This window comes from Embiotoca jacksoni, unplaced genomic scaffold (assembly GCF_022577435.1).
Source record: "Embiotoca jacksoni isolate LCO1_2020_lvr unplaced genomic scaffold, fEmbJac1.0.p SCAF_12, whole genome shotgun sequence".
Classification (NCBI taxonomy): Eukaryota; Metazoa; Chordata; class Actinopteri; family Embiotocidae; genus Embiotoca; species Embiotoca jacksoni.
Window position 1 is genome coordinate 90,001 of NW_027185252.1, and position 23,321 is coordinate 113,321.

At 42.0% G+C, this 23,321-nt stretch overlaps 2 protein-coding genes across 4 annotated transcripts in view; both read right to left on the reverse strand.

Annotated features, from left to right (window-relative positions):
• Positions 1–6,742, reverse strand: part of epas1b (endothelial PAS domain protein 1b) — a 40,597-nt gene extending 33,855 nt beyond the window's left edge. For all 3 annotated transcript variants that reach the window (XM_069144137.1, XM_069144135.1, XM_069144134.1), the window contains exon 1: positions 6,303–6,742. In XM_069144137.1, the coding sequence (XP_069000238.1) occupies positions 6,303–6,328 (26 nt within the window). In that variant the 5' untranslated portion in view covers positions 6,329–6,742. The remainder of the gene's footprint in view (positions 1–6,302) is intronic.
• A 1,204-nt stretch (positions 6,743–7,946) lies between these two features.
• Positions 7,947–23,321, reverse strand: part of LOC138195081 (protein kinase C epsilon type-like) — a 47,033-nt gene continuing 31,658 nt past the window's right edge. The window contains exons 11-15 of the mRNA XM_069144144.1: positions 20,838–20,992; positions 14,274–14,412; positions 13,971–14,159; positions 11,551–11,697; positions 7,947–11,430 (exon numbers count right to left, since the gene is read on the reverse strand). Of these exons, the coding sequence (XP_069000245.1) occupies positions 11,284–11,430; positions 11,551–11,697; positions 13,971–14,159; positions 14,274–14,412; positions 20,838–20,992 (777 nt within the window). The 3' untranslated portion in view covers positions 7,947–11,283. The remainder of the gene's footprint in view (positions 11,431–11,550; positions 11,698–13,970; positions 14,160–14,273; positions 14,413–20,837; positions 20,993–23,321) is intronic.

Here is a 23,321-nt window from a genome sequence, read left to right on the forward strand (position 1 = left end):
GTGACCCATCCGTCCACCCCGACCTCCTCCCGATGTCAACTTCTACTTAGACGGTCGATAAAACTGACAATCCTGAAGGACACACGACGTAAGTGTTTAAAGAAACCTGCATTCGGCACCTTTAAAGTTCGAGAGCGGTTGTGGTTTGAAATCATGTTTTATTTGGGTTATTACGACATTACGACCTTTTCTTTCCCTGAGCTTTGACTTCCAACAACAAAGTTTTCCTGGTCACCGTGACAGTGAAGAGGGAGAGGGAGGGGGGGGAGGTGTGTGTGGGGGGGGGAACTCAGCCAGGTGACACACACACACACACACACACACACACACACACACACACACACACACACACACACAGCAGATCGTGTAGTTGGGCCAAATAGGTAGCACAGGAAGAGGAAGAACGGGGAGCTGGCGGACGGGAAAGAGGAAATGGCGAGGAGACAGAGTTCTGGAGGAGAGCTGGTCCGACGACCTTTAATGTGGAGGATCCGGGAGGGGGTGGGGGAGGGGGAGGGATGTGTGTGCCGGGAACACCGGGGCCCAAACGGGATGCTGAGCGAGGGCCTCGGGAGTCATCGAGGGCCTCAGGTTGACCACCAGACTTTCTGACCTTCTACAATTCATCTTACAGAGAACAGAGGAGAGCGGTATCTCCAGGGATTCAAGAAATAACCTCCTTCTGGTTTCTTTTGAGTCTTTTGAGAACAATTTCTTACATATATTGTGAAAGCCTTGTAGAAACTGAACGGTCCGAAGCCAAAGAGCCGCTGGAGGCGGATTTTATTGCCATTTTACTTTCTAAAATTTTTTTTTAATGTTTTTCTGCTGAAACAAAAAAAGTTCCCCATGTTTCTCCATATTAGACATATCTGTTTATTTTGGATTATTATTGAAACCTTATGACAAGACTGGTTTTAATGAAGTGCCAAAGATAATAGTGGAGAAAGATCAGATAATTTTTAAAAAGAGCAGGAATATCAGGAGTTTCTTGGTTTTGTCCGATTTTTTTCCAAGATTTTTTTAAAATCTTGCAAGAGCAACTTTGAAAAACAGCAAATACAAAAATCCAGTAATAACTGTCACTCAATAGAGAACGAAGTCCTGAGAGAAGAAGCAGCGCAGATGTACGGCTCAGCAGCGACGTCTTGGATCTGTTTGACCGGCCGCCTCATGTTTAGTCTACATCCTTGAAATGTATAAGATAAGATAAAACAAACCTGCATTTAAAACCACACGTTATAAAAGCTGGACCAGAGTCTCGTAATGTCGTGTTTTTAAGGGGATGCAATAAACCCCACACACTTTGATATCCGATCCAAAGTTCAGATCAGGTCAGAGGATCCTTACGGGCAGCGAAGAGGTGCTTCTCATAAGTCAGAAAAGCAAAAGGAAAAAACAAAAAAACATCAGTGGTTTTCCGCTCGGTCACCAGTCCGGGGAAAAAACAAAAAAATCCATGTTGAGGGGAATTTCTAAACTCTTCCCAACTTCTAAAGGAAAAAGTGATGATGAACCAGGAAGAGAAGCAGCTTGACCGACCTGTCGAGTTATTGTTCTTCCAGGAACGGCTTTGGAGGATTAACGTTCATAAAAAAACGCTCAGCTGACATAATAAACACACGTCACCGCTGCACTCCTAATGTCACTTTAAAAAAACACTAAACATCCCGATCGATTACAGCACAACCAGAATCTTAGTTGGAAATAAATTAGTTTAAATGTCGTTGTTTCTTTTAAATAGAAAACTTATGAACATTTTCAGCTGTAAAATGTGCTGCCTTTATTTGTTTGATATCTTTTGACGTTTGACTAATTGAACTGTGGGTTGAACATAAGAAGACGTATGACAACGGTACTTTGGGCTCTGAGAAACTGTGATGGACATTTTATCTCCATTTCCTTTCATTTTATAGAATAAACAATTAGTCAAATTATCAAAAACTTATCAATAAGGAAAATAAAACTGCTCGTTGCCGCCATAAGAAGGACTCAAAGTTGCCCATAAGGAGTTTTAATATGACTTGGACAGAAACTTAAATATTTTAAGTAGTTTTTATGATCATATCCAAAGTTAAATGTCAAATCAGAGTTTTTAAAGTATCCAGTAAGTCAGTAAGTATGGGAAGTAAAAAGTTCAATATTTTTAATGAGTCTTGCACCAGCTGAGAACTTTAAAATCTGACTGATTAAAAACAACTTGAACAGAAAACAAGTAGGAGAGTCTTTAAACCTCCTCGGAGCTCCTTGTGCTGCTTTCAGCTGCGTCTCCTCACATTCCTCCGGGTGGAGCGGCTGCTCTGAGCGGTGTGATGTTGTGGGCTGGTGGCGAGCACACAAAAGGAGGCATGGCGGGGCGGGGCCAACCGGGCCAACAGGGCCAACCGGGCCAACAGGGGCTACCGGGCCAACCGGACCAACCGGGCCTGCGGGGGCTACCGGGCCAACCGGGCCAACAGGGGCTACCGGGCCAACTGGACCAACCGGGCCTGCGGGGGCTACCGGGCCAACCGGGCCAACAGGGGCTACCGGGCCAACCGGATCAACCGTGCCTGCGGGGGCTCTTCTTCTGCACTTCACTCATCCCACTTTAAAAACTCCTCATTGATTTACGGCTGCAGCGCCTCCTGCTCTGTTATCGCATCGTCTTCAACAACCTGCTGTCCTCCCTTCCTGAGATCTACCTCTCCTTTCTGGCAACCTCCCCTCCTCTCCCCTCCTCACCTCTCCTCTCCCCTCCTCTCCTCTCCTCTCCTCTCCTCTCCTCTCCTCTCCTCTCCTCTCCTCTCCTCTCCTCTCCTCTCCCCCTCCTCACCTCACCTCACCTCACCCCACCTCACCTCACCTCACCTCACCCTTCCCTCCTCTCCTCTCCTCTCCTCTCCTCTCCTCTCCTCTCCTCTCCTCTCCTCTCCTCTCCTCTCCTCTCCCCCCTCCTCACCTCACCTCACCTCACCTCTCCTCTCCCTTCCCACCTCTCCTCTCCTCCCCTCCGAGGATGAGGATGAGGAAGATCACATAACGACCTGTTTATCTTGTTGATTTCAGTGTTAAATGGAAATATGTCCTCTGATTAAAAATAAATTCTTAAAACTAAATAATTTTCTCATAAAAAAAGCCTCTGTAAACACATTAAATTACAGAGCAGGCGACATGTGACCCAACAGTTACTTCAGCGATCCATTTTTAGGTCCTAAATTTATCGTCACGTCAGTCAGGGAAGATTGTTGATGTGGTGAAAAGGGCGAAGAAAACAATTGATTATTTTTAGGTTAAAGGGATTAAAAACGTAACTAATCAGCTCTCCGAGGTTTCATGAAGTCTGGAACGAAGATGATGTGGAAACTTTTTAAACTCAGTAAAAAGGTATCTTCATCTAATTATATTGATAGATAGGCTGAATTAAAGGAAGTGTGCTTTGCCATTATTGTGCCAAGATTGTATAAGAATTTCAAAACCCTCAACAGCTGGGAGGATATCCGGAGACCAGGGAGCGCTTAAACACAATTTCTAAGTGCACTTTTAACGTGTGGTTAATAAAATCATCTTGTCAAGGTTCGACAGTCACAGTTAAATAAGGAAAAAACTGAATGTTTGACTCCTTATGAGACGAGAGACGTAAACGGCCGCAGACTTGAACTTTTTACCATCGTAAACACGTCCAGCTTCAACTCGCATCATATTTCTGACTTCTTTTAAGTCTCTCCTTCAAAACACACTTCTATCAGAGAGCCTTATTTATGTATTTATAAATTGTATTTTTTGATTTGCTGCACGTTGTAATGTGGATTTTAAAAAATACTCGATGTTGAGCTGAAATGATCAGCTGTTTAATCAAACAGTAAATTAACAGAAAGTTAAACCGTGAAGAAAAAATTGCCCCAATTCTTGTTCTTCTCCAGAGTTTTTTTTTTTTGCCTTCTATTCAAATAAATGAATAATGCATTGGTCAGATTTGCTTGTTTAAATCAAACTTCTGGCATTTTTTGAACCAAATAATTCATCGATTAAATGTGAAAACAATCAGCAGATAAGTCGATGATGAGAATATGATTTAGTTGAAAACCAACTGCAAACATACATTAAAAAAAGATGATGAACACTGTTTTTGCATTTGGGATGTGCTATAATAAAAAAGCACTATAAGATGATGTTAAAGAGGAATTAGGTGGAAAAAAACACCTCATCTGTGATTTTTTTTTTTTTGTGTGTCAGAGTATCTTGTTGGTACAAAGTCCTTCAAAGTTGACAAAAGTTGATTTCTTTCAATGTTTGTGAGCTTCCAGGACTTCTGCTTCCATCCCAGAGAGTTCGTCCACTCACATCAACACGACTTATAATAATGATAAAAAGCTGCCAGGCAGCTGTCATCATGAATCACACGACTTATCGGAGCAATTATGACTTCCAGGCAGCAGAGGCGACAACGTGCTACCGTGCAACACAAAGACAAACACACACCGAGGCAGGAAAACACACACACACACACACACACACACACACACACAACAAAACCAGTGAACTTTCACACACTAAAGACCCTAAAAAGGCCAACAGGTCTGCAGAGGAAGCATCGAGCTCCTGGACTCGTCTCCTCATGTAATTTTCTCTCTTTAAAACCCTGACGAACAGCCCGGTGTCTCCGTCCTCCGTCCTCAAACCTGCTCTGCTCACATTCAGGCCTCATCTGATAAACTACAGCTGGAGAGAAGAGACACGCAGGACAAAGACCGAATCACTTCTCTTCTCCAAGTTGTGTCAGAGAAAATGTAAAGATGATTTTTCTCCCAGTATCTCTCAATTAAAGGTCCAAATGTTGGACTTCAAAGTGTCTCAAATCGAACATCTGTCCGTGATTCCTGACCTGGAATTTAAGTAGCATTTAAATGAAGGATTTTTTCCACCAGTGAGATATTAAAGTCTTCTCACTTGGACAAGTGTAATTGAAGGAACAAAGCAAGACAAGATCAAACCAGTAAATCAAATATTACGCAAGATTAGGGCCTCATCACCACGGTGAACAATGAACAATCACAGAAAAACAAAAAAAACAGGGCGGCGCAAACAGGAAGACGCGCTGTACAAATATCATGACAGAACAATAAAGAGGTTATTTATAAAAAAAAAAAAAAAAGGGTTACGCTGACCCCAACTATGACATACATAAATCAGACGAGGGGCTGAATTATTATGAAGATCTGTGCTGTTAAAAGGTTGTTTTTTTTTTCCCCCACATGACTCAATGTTTCGTGACCACAAAACATCCCAGCTGCACTGAACGATGAGTTAAGTCACCAAATGTGTAGCAGCAAGTTTTTTATGTCTGGCAGAAATCCAAGAGGTGATTAAAGCAGCTGTAATCTGCTTCCACACTCACACCTACTGGAAGACACCTGCAGCGCCACAAATTAGGCAATCTGATTGTGATCGAAACTTTGATTAAAAAAAAGAAAAGCAGCTTAACTGGAAATTTGTTTTATATTTTCTTTCTCTGACCTGCTCAAAACTCATTATAACAGGTTTTTTTTAGCTGATTGTCTTCATTTCCGTATTGCAGAAGTAATACTCTGTATGAATCCTAATTGTCTGCTCTGCATCCTGTCACCAGGATCAAAGCAGGCGAGTGGAGTTGCATGTTAGAAACCACAGCGTCCATAAATATAACTAACCACAAAGTAATGTTTTGTTTTTTTCCTTTAACAGTGAGCCATTAATGAGGTGTTACATAACTTGTACTTTTTTCAGAGGTTAATGGGATTTGTTTTACAGGGCTTCTTTGTGTGGATGTAAGTCCTTTAGGAAGGGGGTTTATCATGCATCTAAATGCTTTTTTTTTTTTTTTTAAATATTAAAAAGAATGGATTCTAATTTCTTTTACATGTTTAGATTTTAATGTAATGAGCAAGGAAATTGGTTTAAAAAAAGGCCTGTAAGGTTGCAACGGATTCTAAAAGTGCTCAAAATTTGAATGGACTCTGGTTTCACAGCAAACGCACACAAAAAAAAACCTCCTCATGCACAGATTTAAATCAGATCAAATCCATTTACCCCCTTGCACGCGTCCTAATCACAGCCACCAGAACATCATTGGATTAAAAACACATTACGATCGTCACGAAGCTGCAGGAAGCCGCTGGCTGTTTAACAGTGAAATCCAGGCCAAGTCACATGCAGCTCTGCAGCAACAGGTCTGCCTCTGTGTCAGAGCCGACTGTCAGACACTTTCTGCTCTGAATCAACACGTCGTTAATAAAGTCGCAGCCGAGACGGGAATAATAAAAAAAAAAAGACAGACGTCTTACCTCTTTTTCTCCTTTTCGGCCGTCATGTTTTCTCAGTTGTTGTAATTCCCCCCGACAGTCTTAGTTAAATCCAACTTTTTTTTTTTTTTTTTTTTTCTTATAAAAAGTAAAGTAAAAAAATGCAGGTTTTTTTTTTGTTTGTTTGTTTGTTTTTTTACACACAGAAATGCGCAGGTCAGAAGAACCGAACCTCTTGACAGATCACGTTGAAAGCGTTTCGGTTAAATCCGTGAAACCGGGCTGGAGAGGAGGAGGGTCGGGGCCGTACAGTCTCAGAACACTGCCGAGGATTGTACAGCCTCTCACCCGCAGAAACGAACCCTCCACACGGGCTGAATGCTGAACGCTGAACGCTGAGCTGGAGCTCACACAAACCGCCCATCAAAACTTTTCCTCGCTCGCTGATATGAAAACTTCCAGCTTTGGTCTCTGACCTGAAGCTCAGCTGGCAGCGTGACAGCCGCGGTCCACAAAACCCGGGAAGCTGATTGGCTGCAACCTCCACCGGGAGCCGCCCCCCTCCCCCCCCCCCCCCCTCCCCCGTTGTGGGATGCCCCGCCCACTCCAGCAGCGACTCCTACCTGTTTATTCTCGATCCTTCGGCAGGTGCCTTTTCCCGCCGATAAAAATCATAATAAAACCAATGTTGAATGTTTATTACGAAAAAAAACCAAAACAAAAACCTCCTAATGATGACGTAGCAGTCCTCCAGGTGTCTTTTACCAATTTCAAACACTTCTATAATCTCTTTTTTTTTTTTTTTTTTTTTTAACAATGTTTACATTTTGCCCCCAAAAAGAAGCAGGAATCCTCCAGAATCATCAGCAGGAGCTCTGAAGTGTTTTTCTGATTCACGTTTGGTGTTCAGCCTCTTATCTTCAGACCAGACAGCGTCTCTGTTTCATGTAAATGATCTCATACTTGAAAAAAGCTCAATACATTTTTGCCAGCTTTTCTGTTTTTAGTTTTGGTATTTTTTTGTTTATAAAAGCGACTTAGCTTTACAAAACCTTCTTTGACTGTCGCATAGCAAGTTAAATCTTCATTTTAACCTTCTGCATCACATTTTCACCAGAAATGAAAATTACCAGTTTATCATTTACACTTTTTGTTGTCACAGTTTTGAAGGTAATCTACTGAAGCGACAGACTGTAGATGATAAAACACGACTGTATCAACATGTTATGTGTAAATTGTATAAAGAGATGGACGACATGATGATATTATATTAAGTACTTCTTATCATGTCAAAGTTTATTTTCTGATGACTTTGTTCTCACGTAATTATTTGAAGCCATAAAATTCTGTTTTCGTGATTGACAGCTAAAATACTCATAATATGTCGCAACCTGCGTCATCGACGTTCATTTTTCTCAGAGGCCGAAGTATTCAGTTTCTCATCAGCCATCAGTTTTAAGAACCAGTTCCACCACATTTTTTTTTAGAAACTCAGAGACAGATAACTGCTTCTAGCATTTTTAACGTTGTGTTACTGATATTTCAGATGATAAAGATTTAATACGCACGTAAAGCTGTAGTAGTCAAATTTGGGCAAAATATTTTTAACTGCAATCACAAGCTAACTGGTTCATTTAAACTTTTTAAACTGTTGGAAATAGGAATGATTCACCAAACAAAACAGGATTTGGGTTTTTCTCGCTGACATCATGATATTTAATTCATTTTCAAAATTAAAATACACCTTCACATCCTTTTAAAATACAGTACATTTGGCACGTAGCGCAAAACAAAAAAGACAAAAAAAAACACAAACACACACGAAGGACGTGGAAATATTTCATAAATGAATAAAAACCACAAGTCAGATGACAAAAATGTACAGACGAAGCTTCACATATACAGAAACTGCAAAAACAACAACAACAACAACAACAACAACAACATGTACGTACAGTAACATTCTGCATATGACCCGAGGAAGATGGTGTCGGACACTTTCAGTATCATAATACTGTTTTAAATCCACCGCTGATGCTTCGACCAGTAAAAACGGAGCATTTAGGGTTGTTTTTTTTTTGTTTTTTTTAAGCGTGGACGACTTTGGGACAGAACGTCGTCCTTTTGGGTCGTAGAGGGACAAACGGTTTGTTGGAATTAGAGACTTGAACGAAGATGCAGCAGGAGACACGAGAAGAGGAGGGAGAGAAGATGGAAATGATGGACGGCGTAAACGTGACGTTGAGTTTGTGTGTGTGTGTGTGTGTGTGTGTGTGTGTGTGTGTGTGTGTGTGTGTGTGTGTGTGTTTCGTCTGCTACAACATGCATCATGTTTTTACTGCTACATGCACAGATTACATGGTGAGTCATTATAAATGTCCTCTGCAGGTGTTGTCATTGACAATCATGGAACAGGATCAAAGTAAATCTACATTCATAAGGAACGATTGAGCAGTCGAAGTACATTTTGCTGTAAAATTTGGTGCCATAACTTTTTTTTTTTTTTTTTAAAGCTGAAGTGTTTTAAAATATAAATAAAAGTCAGCGTTCACACGATGCTGATTTAGACTGAATATAAAAGTGTTCGTAGCTTCAGGTCTGTAAAATGGTTCTGATCCAGAAGTGTCTTCAGCTGCAATACCAGCGAGTGCCACTAGAGGTCGGCTCCAAAAAGCCTCCGGCTCCATAGACTCCCATTCAACTTCTCTCATCAAATCCAAAGTGAATAAAATGTGTCCATCAGTTATCTCGGTGTTGTTAGCTAAAGTCACTCCTTCTTATTAGTTTTCTGGAGGTCCATCTGAAAATAATCCCTCATTCATTAGAAAAGAAGATTCAAGAAGACCTGTTTTTGGGGGCGTGTCTGTTTGATTGACAGGCCTGTGGTGCAGTCAGGTTACAGCTATCGGTGGGCGGGACGTAGTATCGTCAGGTTTCCGATCAGATTGGTCAGATCCACCGCTGGCTCCTCCCCCAGCTCGTCCAAATGTGGTCACTTCCTGCTCCGAACTGCCGGTTAACTTAATTAAACTTCATTTAACTGATCATTTCCTCAGGAGACACAACTGTGTCATTTGGTTTTCGTTACAGCACTTAAAAAACTATTTTTATTACAAACCACAGCTCCATTAAAACCAAGAACATTTTCATTCATTACAGACTGATTCCACTAAAACACTCAGTTCATTCTCTGGAATGAACTGAAGACACTTTTTATGTTGCGCATAATTTAATTACATTCTCTGGTTCTTTCCAGGAAATTTATCGGGAAGGATTAGGAAATTATCCACCCATAATAAACTGCGGTGTGACGGTCTATACCACCTATTTTTTATGAATTTGCTGATCAGTGTTATTTCTGTGCTGCCCTCATTCTCTGAGTTTTCGCTTAGTTTTATGAAAATGAAGGTTCATATAGAAAACAATTTTTTTTTTACACCAACTAATCGAATTCAGGTGGGAAACTTTTTTTTGCATAAGAATGTAATAACTCACTGAGATGCTGAGGAAATGTCCTGAAATTAAAACTTACTGTCGTTGTCTTTGTGTCTGTGTTAGAAGTTTAGAGAGGAAAAAAAAGATAAACAACGTAAAGATAAAAAATGTAAATAAAATAAAAAGCTCTTTCCGAGTATTGCACGTGGAGTTGTCTTGAAGATGTTTGGATTCTTTTCAGTTCACGATAAAGTTGTAAATCTGCAGCATAAAGCGACGACCTCAGATGTTTCCCTCTGAGGCCTGTTGGATAATTTGAAGCTTATTTTAATCTCTATATTTAAACTGCACAGGAGGAGGAAGAGGAGGAGGAGGAAGAGGAGGAGGAAAAGGAAGAGGAAGAGGAAGAGGAAAAGGAAAAGGAAAAGGAAGAGTTTCTGACCAGTGAATCTCGCTGAAAATCGGTCACGTGAAAAATCTAAAATATTCAGCACGAAACCGAACGACAAAGTCAAAACAAAACAAAAACAACCATCGAAGTAACGATGGAAATAAAAAGACGTTTTAAATTTAAAAAAAACACAGAAACACGCTGTGGAGAAAAATACATTCAGTTAAACACATTCAGTCGCGGGTTGCTAACAGGTTCACACAGGATGACACACACACACACACACGCACACACACACGCACACACACGCACACACACACACACACACACACACACACACACACACACACACACACACACACACACACACACACAAGGCATTTCCAGGATAAAGTGGTCTTTAGAAGGTTTTTTAAGAGTTTCAGCTGAAATAAATCGTCTTCTTAAAGGGCTCCTGGGAAAAAAATGTTCACACAAAAAGAGCTCGTTAACGCTGTAAAAGCAACACGTCACTAAAAGCAGCGGCCGGAGGGTCTGTCAGCGGGAAGCTAACGGTACCATTTGGTTTTCTAATGAAAAAAAAAAAGGAAAACATCGACGTTCTTACAAAACTAAAATAAGAAGCTCAACTCAAAAATTAAAAAAGCTAAAATGTTCAACGTTTAATTTGCCAGTTTGACTGCCAAATTCGAGACGAATATTCAAATTTCCTCAGGAAGAATCTGTGATTTCTCCGCTCCACGCCTCTTTTTCATCACGAATAAAGTACTTTTTTTTTAATCTTTTAATTAAAATCATTGGTTCAATGGTTATTTTCTTTGCATTCACAAACACGTTTCAGGGAAGAAAAAAAAAAACATTCGTTAACTACGGAGACAGACGGGTTTACAGCGGTGTGGAAAGAAACGAGCACACACACACACACACACACACACACACACACACACACACACTCACACACCCACACACACACACACACACACACCCACACACACACCCACACACACACACACACACACACACACACTGACAGCCCGTGACCTCGCCTTGTGTATCAGAGTTTGGTTTCTGTTGATGGGATACGAACAACAAAAAGCTCAGAAACCGCGACGCCGACTACAACCGGTCTGATCTCGGTTCAGGAGGTCGCGTTTCTTTAAATACTGGATCTGTTTTCGGTCGTCGTTTCATGTCCGTCTATCCTGCCGTCTCGTCCCCGAAGTAGGAGAAGCCTTTGAACTCGTCTTGGTTGATCTGCTTGACGATGCTGTCCTCCGTCGGCGTCAGGACGGGCTCCTCCCGCGTGAAGTCCTGGTCGAAGTTGTTCACGTCCCTTTTGGTTTTCTGGAAGGAAAAAACAACGAGGTTGAGTCTTTTTGGCAGTTTTGAAACAGTGAGATCCATCTTTAGTCGTTATAAAGGAGCCTCTGTTTCTTTTCTTTTTTATAATCTGTGCAAACTCACGATGCGAGGTTTGAACGGCGGCCGGATCTTCCTCTGCTCCAGCAGCGTCCAGTCGATCTCTCTGAAGAAGGTGTGGAGTTTGATGGCCTCCTCCAGGCCGTGAGCCGCCACGCAGCCCAGGCGCTTGATGGGACTCTTGGTCATGAACTGAGAAGGAAAAGAAACACAAAATAAATCAGAGACGAGGAGACAAACAGAGAAAGAAATAAGGGAGAGAAAGATTGAGATTTTCCGTGATGCATTACAAAAAAAAAGTAAAATTGTGCTTGACGTAAATATAATTTTTGTTCAATTTGCTGATTGTAAAGGGGCTGAAATTATCTCTATTAATGTTTTCATCCGTGTCGAGGACATCAGGCCGTTTCTATTTATTCCACCTGTTTAAAACAGCGGATATCTTGCAGTCTGAAGCACCGAACATTTCCCACAAACATCAAAAAGGCCAGAAATAGATGAGATGACGGGCGTCTGAAGGCGGAAACAAACTAAAAAAAAACATCCACTTTTCCACCAGCAGCAGCATAATGACGTCTGTCAACATACACACTTATTGTTTTTCTGTCTCTTCCAACCATTAACCATCAGTGATGTTATCAACCATCAGTGATGTCATCGTTGGTTTGTGAACGTTATGAAGCCTCCAGTTCAGATTCTGTCCGTCACCATCTTGTTAGTTCGGAGCGGTTCGGAGCAGGAAGTGACCATATTTGGACGAGCTGGGGGAGGAGCCAGCGGTGGATCTGACCAATCTGATCGGAAACCTGACGATACTCCGTCCCGCCCACCGATAGCTGTAACCTGACTGCACCACAGGCCTGTCAATCAAACAGACACGCCCCCCAAAAACAGGTCTTCTTGAATCTTCTTTTCTAATGAATGAGGGATTATTTTCAGATGGACCTCCAGAAAACTAATAAGAAGGAGTGACTTTAGCTAACAACACCGAGATAACTGATGGACACATTTTATTCACTTTGGATTTGATGAGAGAAGTTGAATGGGAGTCTATGGAGCCGGAGGCTTTTTGGAGCCGACCTCTAGTGGCACTCGCTGGTATTGCAGCTGAAGACACTTCTGGATCAGAACCATTTTACAGACCTGAAGCTACGAACTCTTTTATATCCAGTCTGTGGTCTTTTCATGTCATCCCCGACTTTTGCACGACTTGTTCTTCGTGTCACTGAAGAAAGTTCTTCATGAATTGTTGTCCTGCTGCAGAATGAATTTAGAGCCAATCAGACGTCTCTCTGAATCAACTGCATGATGGATAAGTCTAAACTTTGGCCTCAGACGCACAGAAACAGTCATGTGATCTACCCACTGTGAACATCTTATTTCTTTCACAGTCTAGTCGCTCCAAATATTCCAAGTCCAAAGTAAAAACTATGAAGTTGTTTATCTTGTAAAAGTAGGCTGCCGTTGTTTCACTTTAAATGTTCCTCGGGCTTTTCTCATGTACCTAATCTGTAGTGGGTCAGTGAACAAGGCTGAGCTGAGAGGGTTGATCATGTGACTCCAATTCCTTCGGCTGGATGACATGTCCAATCAGAGCCCAGAGTGCCGGTCAGAGTCCAAGACGTCGTCCAACATAAACACACACACACACACACACACACACACACACACACACACACACACACACACACACACACACACACACACACACACACACACTTTCCCACAAGGCTTCACTTTAAAAACCGAACCAACAGCCAACGTAAACGCAGGGCTTGTGATGGAAAAACAGGTCGGACAAATACACAGATCAACCAACACACACACACACACACACACACACACACACACACACACACACACACACACACACAATAAAACACACAACCAGTGACGCACCGAGACAAAAGTAATAGAAAGGGAATTATCCTTCCAGCGGAGGAACAGGAAACACGGATCAACAAATGACACGAAGAAAAAAACCTGCTACATCCTCACTCACACGAGACAAGAATCAGGAGACGCAAACACGTCCTCCATCATACTCTGAATCTCTAATAGTCCATTATTTGTATTTCTTATAGTCAGCAAGTCTCTAAATAAAAAAAACTGTTTTAAATGTGTGAAGTTGATCTGATGCTTCGGAAACATGAAAAGCTCGAGTCTTCCTCAAGATGATGAGACGCAATAAAAGAATCGTCCCATCTCAAAGGATCTTTGGCAAATGGTGACGTGAGAAGTTTTTTTAAAAGGCCGGATGTTGAAGACGTGTTTGCAAAAATTTAAGATAAAACTGGAATAAGTGGGACGAGTTCGCAAAAATATCACCGGTTTGCAAATTCTCTCAAAGAGTTCCTAAATTCAGAGAAAACGTGCCGTGTTGGAACTTAAAGGGTGAAAGAACGGCGGCCTCTCCTGCTCTGACGTTTCCACAACATCCGCCATGTTTGTTGTTTCGTACTGACCGCTCTCAGGATGGACACGGCCTCCTTGCTGAGCCACACCGGGTAGAGCACGTCGTCGTGGAGGATGGACTCGAACAGGTCGTCCTCGTTATCGGCTTCGAACGGCGGCTGCCCGGCCATCATCTCGTACATCAGGACGCCGAGAGCCCACCAGTCCACCGACGGGCCGTAGTCCAGCTCCTGGAGGATCTGAACCCACAAACACAGTCCGCTTTAAAGACCTCAGCGTTTCGGGATGTTTCCGCGTTGTGTGTGTGTGTGTGTGTGTGTGTGTGTGTGTGTGTGTGTGTGTGTGTGTGTCACCTCGGGTGCGATGTAATCCGGCGTGCCGCAGAAGGTGGTGGTGGTGACCCCGTCCAGGATTCCCTCTTTGCACATCCCGAAGTCGGCCAGCTTGCAGTGACCCTCGGCGTCCAGCAGGATGTTGTCCAGCTTCAGGTCCCTGCGGACGCAAATATGGCGTGAGGACATATTTAAAAGAGAAACATCATCACGCATTCATTCATAAATCATTCATTGTTTTCGGGTTTTTTTTTTTTTTTTTTAATCATTGAAATCGCAAAAAAGAAAACACACCTGAAGAGGATTGGAAAAAAGGGGAAAGTGGAGGGAAAGATGTCGGAGAGAGAGAGAGAGTCTGAGAGATAAGAGCAGCGTTGAAAGACGACGCGGTCGCTGGTGAATGAAGCCGCTTCTCAGTTTGATGGTTGATCGCTACAAAAATGTCAACATCTCCTCCTGCAGCAGGTCAGTTTGAAAAAGCAGCACAGCCGCCCCGACAAGCCGGAGAGGAGACGGAGCGTGTTCGGAGCTTATGCAACTGTTCTGATTTCATAACACCCGAAAATAACATGCAAAATAAAAAATAAAAACTGTTTCACAATCGTGTTCGAGATGCTGAAAAGTTTCCGTCCCAACGTGTTTTCGCCTCAGCAGTCAGATATCAAAGATGTCGATTATGCAGAAACTTTAGGGGAAGTTTCTGCACCCACATGTCAGTTTGTGTTTCTGCTGATAGATAAAAGAATCAATCATGAATATCAACAGAAGCTTTCATGTCTTTATGTTGCAGAAATGATGTATTTTTAAAGTCCGTTTGGGCTTTTTCCTGATTTGTTTTGTTGCACGCTTCGTCCCTGAAGAGCAGTAAACGGTGAACATCCTCCTCTCTGACACCGTTCAGCATGTGATCGAGTTCACGGCAGGTTTCTGCATCTCGTGCGAACTTAAACCCTGAACGTCGTGCTTAATGCCTCAGGTCTCAAGCTAAATAAGAACATGACATGTCGGATGCAGCGGAGCCTGACAGCTGGCCGGGAGCCAGCTTTTTGTTTCATAGTTCAGGTCAGGTTAAAAAAAGAAAAGAAAAAAAAGTCCCGACCGTGAAGGAGGTCGGACTTCAGCTGGAGAAGTGAAGTATGAAGATTAATGTTCCAAGAAAATCCCTTTTCATTTTGCAGGATGTTTTGCTTTCTTTCTTCTTGAACTCTTCGTGGAGCTGCGGTGCCTTGCTAAAAGGCACGCTGACATTTGAAAAGAGCTTCACCTGCTCTGTATTTCCCCGGATGAGAAATTACAACCTCTCTCGGCCGTCAGTCTGCGCGTCTGACCTGCAGGCGACGTCACGCGAATTTAATGCGTTTGTGATTAAATTTAAATGTCGGCTGACGTTAATCTTCGTATTAAACGTCACCTCGCGGGGAAATCCGATATTATTGGCTGCAGGTGTTCGGCGCCACTAATGGAATGATATTTATTTCTGTGAACATGTTTTGTAAGATATGAAGAAGGTGTCAACAGGAGCTCATAATAATCCATGTGGGCCAAATGTATAAAACGTTTCATCGATTCGGTTCAAGCATGAAACAATTTATTGGAATAACAGTTGAAAAGTTCCCAGAAAATATCTCAGTATTTTTTTTTTCTCGAGTCGCCCATCTCTAATTAGGACACAAAGATATTATCAGATGTTTGCATGTAGTGAGTCCAGATTTCTGTCAAATACAAACGTGTAATTTAATCGTCATCATTTGTATTCCCGCAATACCACGAACTACCTATTGACGTGGTTGTCATGGCGATGATTTTTTTGTTTTTTGTTTTTTGTCCCGCCTCAGTGTTTTCCCTTGAGGATTAATAGCAGAAATAACACATGTGGAAAGCCATTGGTCATTAGTTTAACAGGCCTTGAGAAGAAGAGCCTGCATCACCTCTCTGTTGAGTTCCTGCCGTTAAAACCGGAGCTGCTCGGCGTCAGGATCTGTTTGGAGTTCACACGAGCAATCAGGCTCGATTGAGAGCATTTCCTGTGTTTCATGGTGATCCTGAGTGATTTTTCCATTACGTCCTCGACTGCAGCTCCCCCCCTCCCCCCGTGCTCTGTGACACCCCCCCCCCCCCACCCACACACACACACACACATACACACACCCTCCCTTCACCCCACCCGCCTCCCCCCATCCTCCTCCTCTGTGTGACTGTACATGTTCCAAACACACCAAACAGCTGAAAAACTAGTTTTGGTCACAGTTTTTACCACATAGAGCCATCCATCATCCATCCATCATCCATCCATCATCCATTCATCATCCATCCATCATTCATCCATCCATCATCCATCCATCATCCATCCATCATCCATTCATCATCCATCCATCATTCATCCATCCATCATCCATCCATCATCCATCCATCATCCATCCATCATCCATCCATCATTCATCCATCATTCATCCATCATCCATCCATCATCCATCCATCATTCATCCATCCATCCATCATTCATCCATCATTCATCCATCATTCATCCATCATTCATCCATCCATCCATCATCCATCCATCATCCATCCATCATTCATCCAACCATCCATCATTCATCCATCATTCATCCATCATCCATCCATCATTCATCCATCCATCCATCATTCATCCATCATCCATCCATCATTCATCCATCATCCATCCCCCATCCATCATCCATCCATCATTCATCCATCATCCATCCATCATTCATCCATCATTCATCCATCATTCATCCATCATCCATCCCCCATCCATCATCTATCCATCCATCCTCCATCATCCATCCATCATCCATTCATCCATAACCACTTTTTTTTTTCTATAATATCTTTTTTCCCTTTAAAGTAACTCAAAGATTAATTTAGTTTTAAAATAAATATAAATATAGTTGAGGTTGAAACGATCAGCGGTTTCAATGAAGACGATCTAAAAGTGAGCAAACAGGACTGATAGCAGCTCAGATCTCAAAGCGTTTAGATGTCGGACAGAAGACGTCGGAGTGTGTAGTTCTTTTACTCTGTGTGTGTGTGTGTGTGTGTGTGTGTGTGTGTGTGTGTGTGTGTGTGTGTGTGTGTGTGTGTGTGTGTGTGTTTACTCTGACATGTTCCTGCCCTCCAACCGGTCTCAACCTGCTCAGTATCACCTCCAAACATCACTTCACTTTCGGTCTCATAGCGGAGCTGAAAACAGGGGAACCTGTCGGAAAAAACCTTCTTCTTAGATGAGGGGGCGGTTGGTGGTGAGGAGAGGAAGAGGAGGGGCGGGGGGAGGAAGGGGTGCGGGGGAGTCGGGACATAATGTTCTCAAAACACTTGTTCATCTTCCTCTGGTCAATAAAGTGGGTCAGAGATGAGTGAGAGAGCGAGAGAGAGAGAGAGGATCAGGTAGCTCAGCCATCATGAATTGACACGCTGTGTGTGTGTGTGTGTGTGTGTGTGTGTGTGTGTGTGTGTGTGTGTGTGTGTGTGTGTGTGTTTGTGTGTGTGTCATATTGTGAGTAATATTCACTATCACAACAGCGTGACTATGAAAACACTGTTGAAAGACAGAACCATTAATATTAATCTTTGTGAACACCAACTGGAGTTGGTCACTTTAAAAAAACAAAAAAACAAAAATTCTTTCTGAAGCACAAAGGAGCCGACGAGCTCTTAAAAAAAAAAAAACGACCTTAGTACGTTTTAATTTGCGTGGGACACAAAAGTGGGAAAAAAAAAACAGCAGTAGAAAGAAAAAAAAAGAAAATTGCATTACAGTACAAATCTTTGGTTTTCATGCACTTTAGAGGGGGAGAGTGTAACCCAGGGGATTTTCTCATTCATCATTTACAGATGTCCCCTAAACGCCTCACATGCAGGTTCTGAATATGTTTTTTTTTCCTTCGTAAACTTTGCAAAAAGTTGTTTTAAAATTAAAAATGTGCTGAAATTTGGTACTGAATTCAGTCGGTATCATAAAAGTATCAACGTTCTGGTCTAAACCCTAAAATTCCTTCAAAATAAAAGCCTGGTTATGTAAAAATTTATTCAAAGAAGCATTAAAGTGAAATCTTTCTTTTAGCTGAACTTCTTTTACTTCTCTGGAAGTAATCCGACCATGAAACAGAGGTTGGACTGTTTCACCTTCCACCGTTCACGAGGTGAGTGTTTGAAACTTTCACTTTAAAAGTCCACCGTGAGGCCAAAGGCAATAAAAATACAAAACCAAAACAATAAAGCTCAGAGCTTTTGGCTTCAACCTCGATGACGGATGTGGATTATTTTGTGTCAACCGAACAAAATTAAATGTTCTGATTCTACCTCCCCTTCATTAATAAAAACCACCGTAAGATGCAGCTGGACGGGACGTCTGACATCACGTATCCAAAACAACCACAGAAACCGAATTATGAAAAACTGTCGATCTGCGTTTGACATCATCTGTTTGGAAATTATGGAAATCAGTTATATAACAGTTTTTTGTTTTTTTTATCCTTCAATTTGTTTATGTTTCGTGCTATTTAAGGAGCATTTTAAGTGCTTCTTTTTTTCACATATTGTGCAGATTTCTAATCCTCCATCCAATCTGTCTTTATATTATATAAATTATAGATATTACGTATAGTATATACTATATAAATTAACAAAACACTGTAGTTTTTCTTTTTAGTGTGTTTTAAAGCATCAGTGATATTTGTTGCACTGGAAGGTGTTTAAATCAAAGTGAGGTTTGTTGGTTTAAGTCCTTCAGCTGTTTTTTTTTTGGGCATTTCCTTTTTGTTCCTGCAAACTACACTTTTATCAAATAAAAATAAAGAACATAAAAAAGTAAAATCGTATTTTTGCCCAAATGTTTGCACTAATTTCCACTTGTGGGTTTAACAATATGTAGGACGTTAAAAGCGTTATAAATTCTTTGACCTGATTTTTTTTTTTTTTAAAGAGATTTCTGTTTGTTTTCACTAGTTTTCTCCTTTTTGAAATAAAAAGTTTTGCTTTTTCATGCACCAAAGTTTTAAAGTAGTAACTAAGCAAAAAAGGAGTTTTCTATTTAAATGCTCCACATTTGACTTTATTATCTTATTTGACAACAACAAATGAAATGAACTTTAATCTGCTATATTTACCTAAAGCCAAATATCAATAGTTTTTTTTTTTCTGCTGGATTAAAGGGGATTACCAGCTCTCCTCAGACAGCCCTTGATCACTGCTGGGCAGGTTTTCTTATTGTTCCTCGAAGTCAGCTGATCTTCATATTTCATCCTGTCTGAAGCCCAAACTAAAGAAAACACACCTAGCAACATAGTTATCACATTAAAAACAACACGGGACGTTATTAAAACTCTTCGGGGGGAAAATCTAGTTTTGTTGTAGCAACAAAGGATTCACGTCAGAAGTCGTTTTGACTGCAAGGCAGCGTTGTCATTGGTTACTTTCTCCACTGACGATGAGGATTACTGCGGAATTCTTATCAAACTACAAGACAGAATTATTAAAAGGACTTAATCATCATTTAGTTCCCAGCATCATCCTGCTGTTTGTGTTTCATGTCGATTCATGTTTTTTAGAGGGCAGGTCGATGATGAAATAAAGAAGCATGACACATACATCTGCTGCTGACTGTGATAAACTGGAACTGAAAGAAGCACATCTCATGTCAATGCAGTGTTTGTTGTTGTCATATCTAATATTCCATCTTAAGTAGAACAAATATTTGATCATTACAATTTGTAATCAGGGAATTCGGAGCAGAAACCCCAAAACAGCTGGTTAACATTTGCAAATCGAGGCTTTTTGGAGCCGACCTCTAGTGGCAATCGGTGGTATTGCAGCTTAAGACACATCAGCCTCATTTTTCAGACCCGAAAGGTACGAACACTTTTATAAACAGTTTATGGACTTGCGGTTGCATTACGAGAGAATTTAAACACCAAAATCAAACTTGTCATTCGTCGTGAAAAAACCCCCGGAGAGAATAAATTCCCTTTCTTTCTTCCATCACGGTTATTTTCGGAGAGCGAACAGCCCGAAGCTGCTCCGAGCCTCCGTCCATCACAATGGTGTTATGATTCCAGCTGCGTGTCGCTTTCGTGCGAACGGCCACGTGTTTGCTGTCGGTCGACAATGATATTATGATTGAAGGGGCACGCGTGGACAGAGAGTACCTGAAGTAGACGCTCGGTGAGGACGTCCCGACCCAGACACACTTCCAGGGGTCAGCGAGTTCGACTTTCATAACCACTGAAAATATTTCATCTGACAGGAAGCTGCTCCTCTCAGTTAGTTTTTCTAAAGGACTCGAACCAACAGCAGCGATAAAAGCCCGACCTGTTGTTTAAAGTACTTCTCTACATTAACGCCGAGTTTATTTTCATTTTTCCAGGAATTCTCTTATATGTCCTGTAACAGAGACGTAAGTCACAGCTGGAGGCGCCGAATCAAAATAAGCAGCGTGTTCGTGCTTCACAGTATATCGGATGGTTAAAGGGAGCAGCGGAGCACCAAACGGGAACAGGAAAAACAAAAACGAGGGAGAACAATCGGGGCCTCCTCCGTGACCTTTGACCCCCAGCGAGCTGGCGTTACCTGTAAATGACTCCGTGCCGGTGCAGGAACATCAGGGCAGATGTGACCTCGGCGGCGTAAAAACGAGATCGCGCCTCGTCGAACTTCCTCGATCGCTGAATCTGGAACATCAGGTCGCCTCCGTTGACGTACTCCATCACGAAGAACAGGCGGTCCTGCAGAGAGACTTCAGTTTGAGTTTGACTAATTAACCAAATTACTCGATAATGTTGTGAAGCAGAGCAGCAGTCACAGTTTCAACATCCTTAAACGTGTCCAGTGTTGATAACTAGAAGACATTTTTAAATTCATATTGTTTATTAACCTCTTTGGCCATTTCTAAATGATTGAAACATATAAATTGCTTCCAAAAATGAATCACAGCTGTAATGACTTCATCATAACTGTCTCCAGTTAATTGTTTTCTAAATTGTTTTCAGAAAGATTTTTTTAAACAGGTGGACATGCAGAGGAGCTCAAAATGAATCAGGATGGAGAGAAATTAATGTTTTTGTTATCTAAAATTACATTTCAGAAAATTAACATCCTAAATCTGAAATCAAATTTCAGAATAATTGAAAAACTGCTCTTTAATCTGTTTAATAGCAGTTTTATTTTTTTGCAAAAGCAGCCGTGTGCTTCTTTTTCAGTAAAATAAGAACAAACTCGTCACGCTGTAGCGAACCAAAACAAACCAAACTGGGCTCATGGGCCCAAAACGTTTTTACTAAAATACCGTCCACATTACAACCTACAGATATCAATACCGTTTCAAACACTATTCAGGGTTTTTTCCAAATGATTCTTAATTTCGATTTGAAGGCAAAATAAATGTAAAAGTTGAATGTTTATGAAGCAGGTGGAGAAACAACAGATATCTCACTGCTGGACATATTGATGTGTGACTAACTGTGCCCACTTCCACAGCACCCCTTCCTGTGACACACAAACACTCACTCTCTCACACACACACACACACACACACACACACACACACACACACACACACACACACACACACACACACTACTGTATACCCCGCCCTCTGAGCTCTATTCTCTTGGTACTGTAAATGGGCTCCGGGGGAAAACAGCCCCACTTCCTGAATTCCTGCTCATTTTCTTCATATAGGAAATTAGAGAGCAAGAGTGTGTGTGTGTGTGTGTGTGTGTGTGTGTGTGTGTGTGTGTGTGTGTGTGTGTGTGTGTGTGTGTTTGTGTGTGTGTGTGAGTGTGTGTGTTTGTGTGTGAGAGTGTTTGTGTTTGTGTGTGTGTGTGTGTGTGTGTGTGTTTGTGTGTGTGTGTGAGTGAGAGTGTTTGTGTGAGAGTGCTTGTGTGTGTGTGTGTGTGTGTGTGTGTGTTTGTGTGTGAGAGTGTTTGTGTTTGTGTGTGTGTGTGTGTTTGTGTGTGTGTGTGAGTGAGAGTGTTTGTGTGAGAGTGCTTGTGTGTGTGTGTGTGTGTGTGTGTGTGTGTGTGTGTGTGTGTGTGTGTGTGAGAGAGAGAGTGTTTGTGTGTGTGTGTGTGTGTGTGTGTGTTTGTGTGTGAGAGTGTTTGTGTTTGTGTGTGTGTGTGTGTGTGTGTGTTTGTGTGTGTGTGTGAGTGAGAGTGTTTGTGTGAGAGTGCTTGTGTGTGTGTGTGTGTGTGTGTGTGTGTTTGTGTGTGAGAGTGTTTGTGTTTGTGTGTGTGTGTGTGTTTGTGTGTGTGTGTGAGTGAGAGTGTTTGTGTGAGAGTGCTTGTGTGTGTGTGTGTGTGTGTGTGTGTGTGTGTGTGTGTGTGTGTGTGTGTGTGTGTGTGTGTGAGAGAGAGAGTGTTTGTGTGTGTGTGTGTGTGTGTGTGTGTTTGTGTGTGAGAGTGTTTGTGTTTGTGTGTGTGTGTGTGTTTGTGTGTGTGTGTGAGTGAGAGTGTTTGTGTGAGAGTGCTTGTGTGTGTGTGTGTGTGTGTGTGTGTGTGTGTGTGTGTGTGTGTGTGTGTGTGTGTGTGTGAGAGAGAGAGTGTTTGTGTGTGTGTGTGTGTGTGTGTGTGTTTGTGTGTGAGAGTGTTTGTGTTTGTGTGTGTGTGTGTGTGTGTGTGTGTTTGTGTGTGTTTGTGTGTGAGAGTGTTTGTGTTTGTGTGTGTGTGTGTGTTTGTGTGTGTGTGTGAGTGAGAGTGTTTGTGTGAGAGTGCTTGTGTGTGTGTGTGTGTGTGTGTGTGTGTGTGTGTGTGTGTGTGTGTGTGTGTGTGTGTGTGAGAGAGAGAGTGTTTGTGTGTGTGTGTGTGTGTGTGTGTGTTTGTGTGTGAGAGTGTTTGTGTTTGTGTGTGTGTGTGTGTGTGTGTGTTTGTGTGTGTGTGTGAGTGAGAGTGTTTGTGTGAGAGTGCTTGTGTGTGTGTGTGTGTGTGTGTGTGTGTGTGTGAGAGAGAGAGTGTTTGTGTGTGTGTGTGTGTGTGTGTGTGTGTGTGTGTGTGTGTTTGTGTGTGAGAGTGTTTGTGTTTGTGTGTGTGTGTGTGTGTGTGTGTGTGTGTGTGTGTG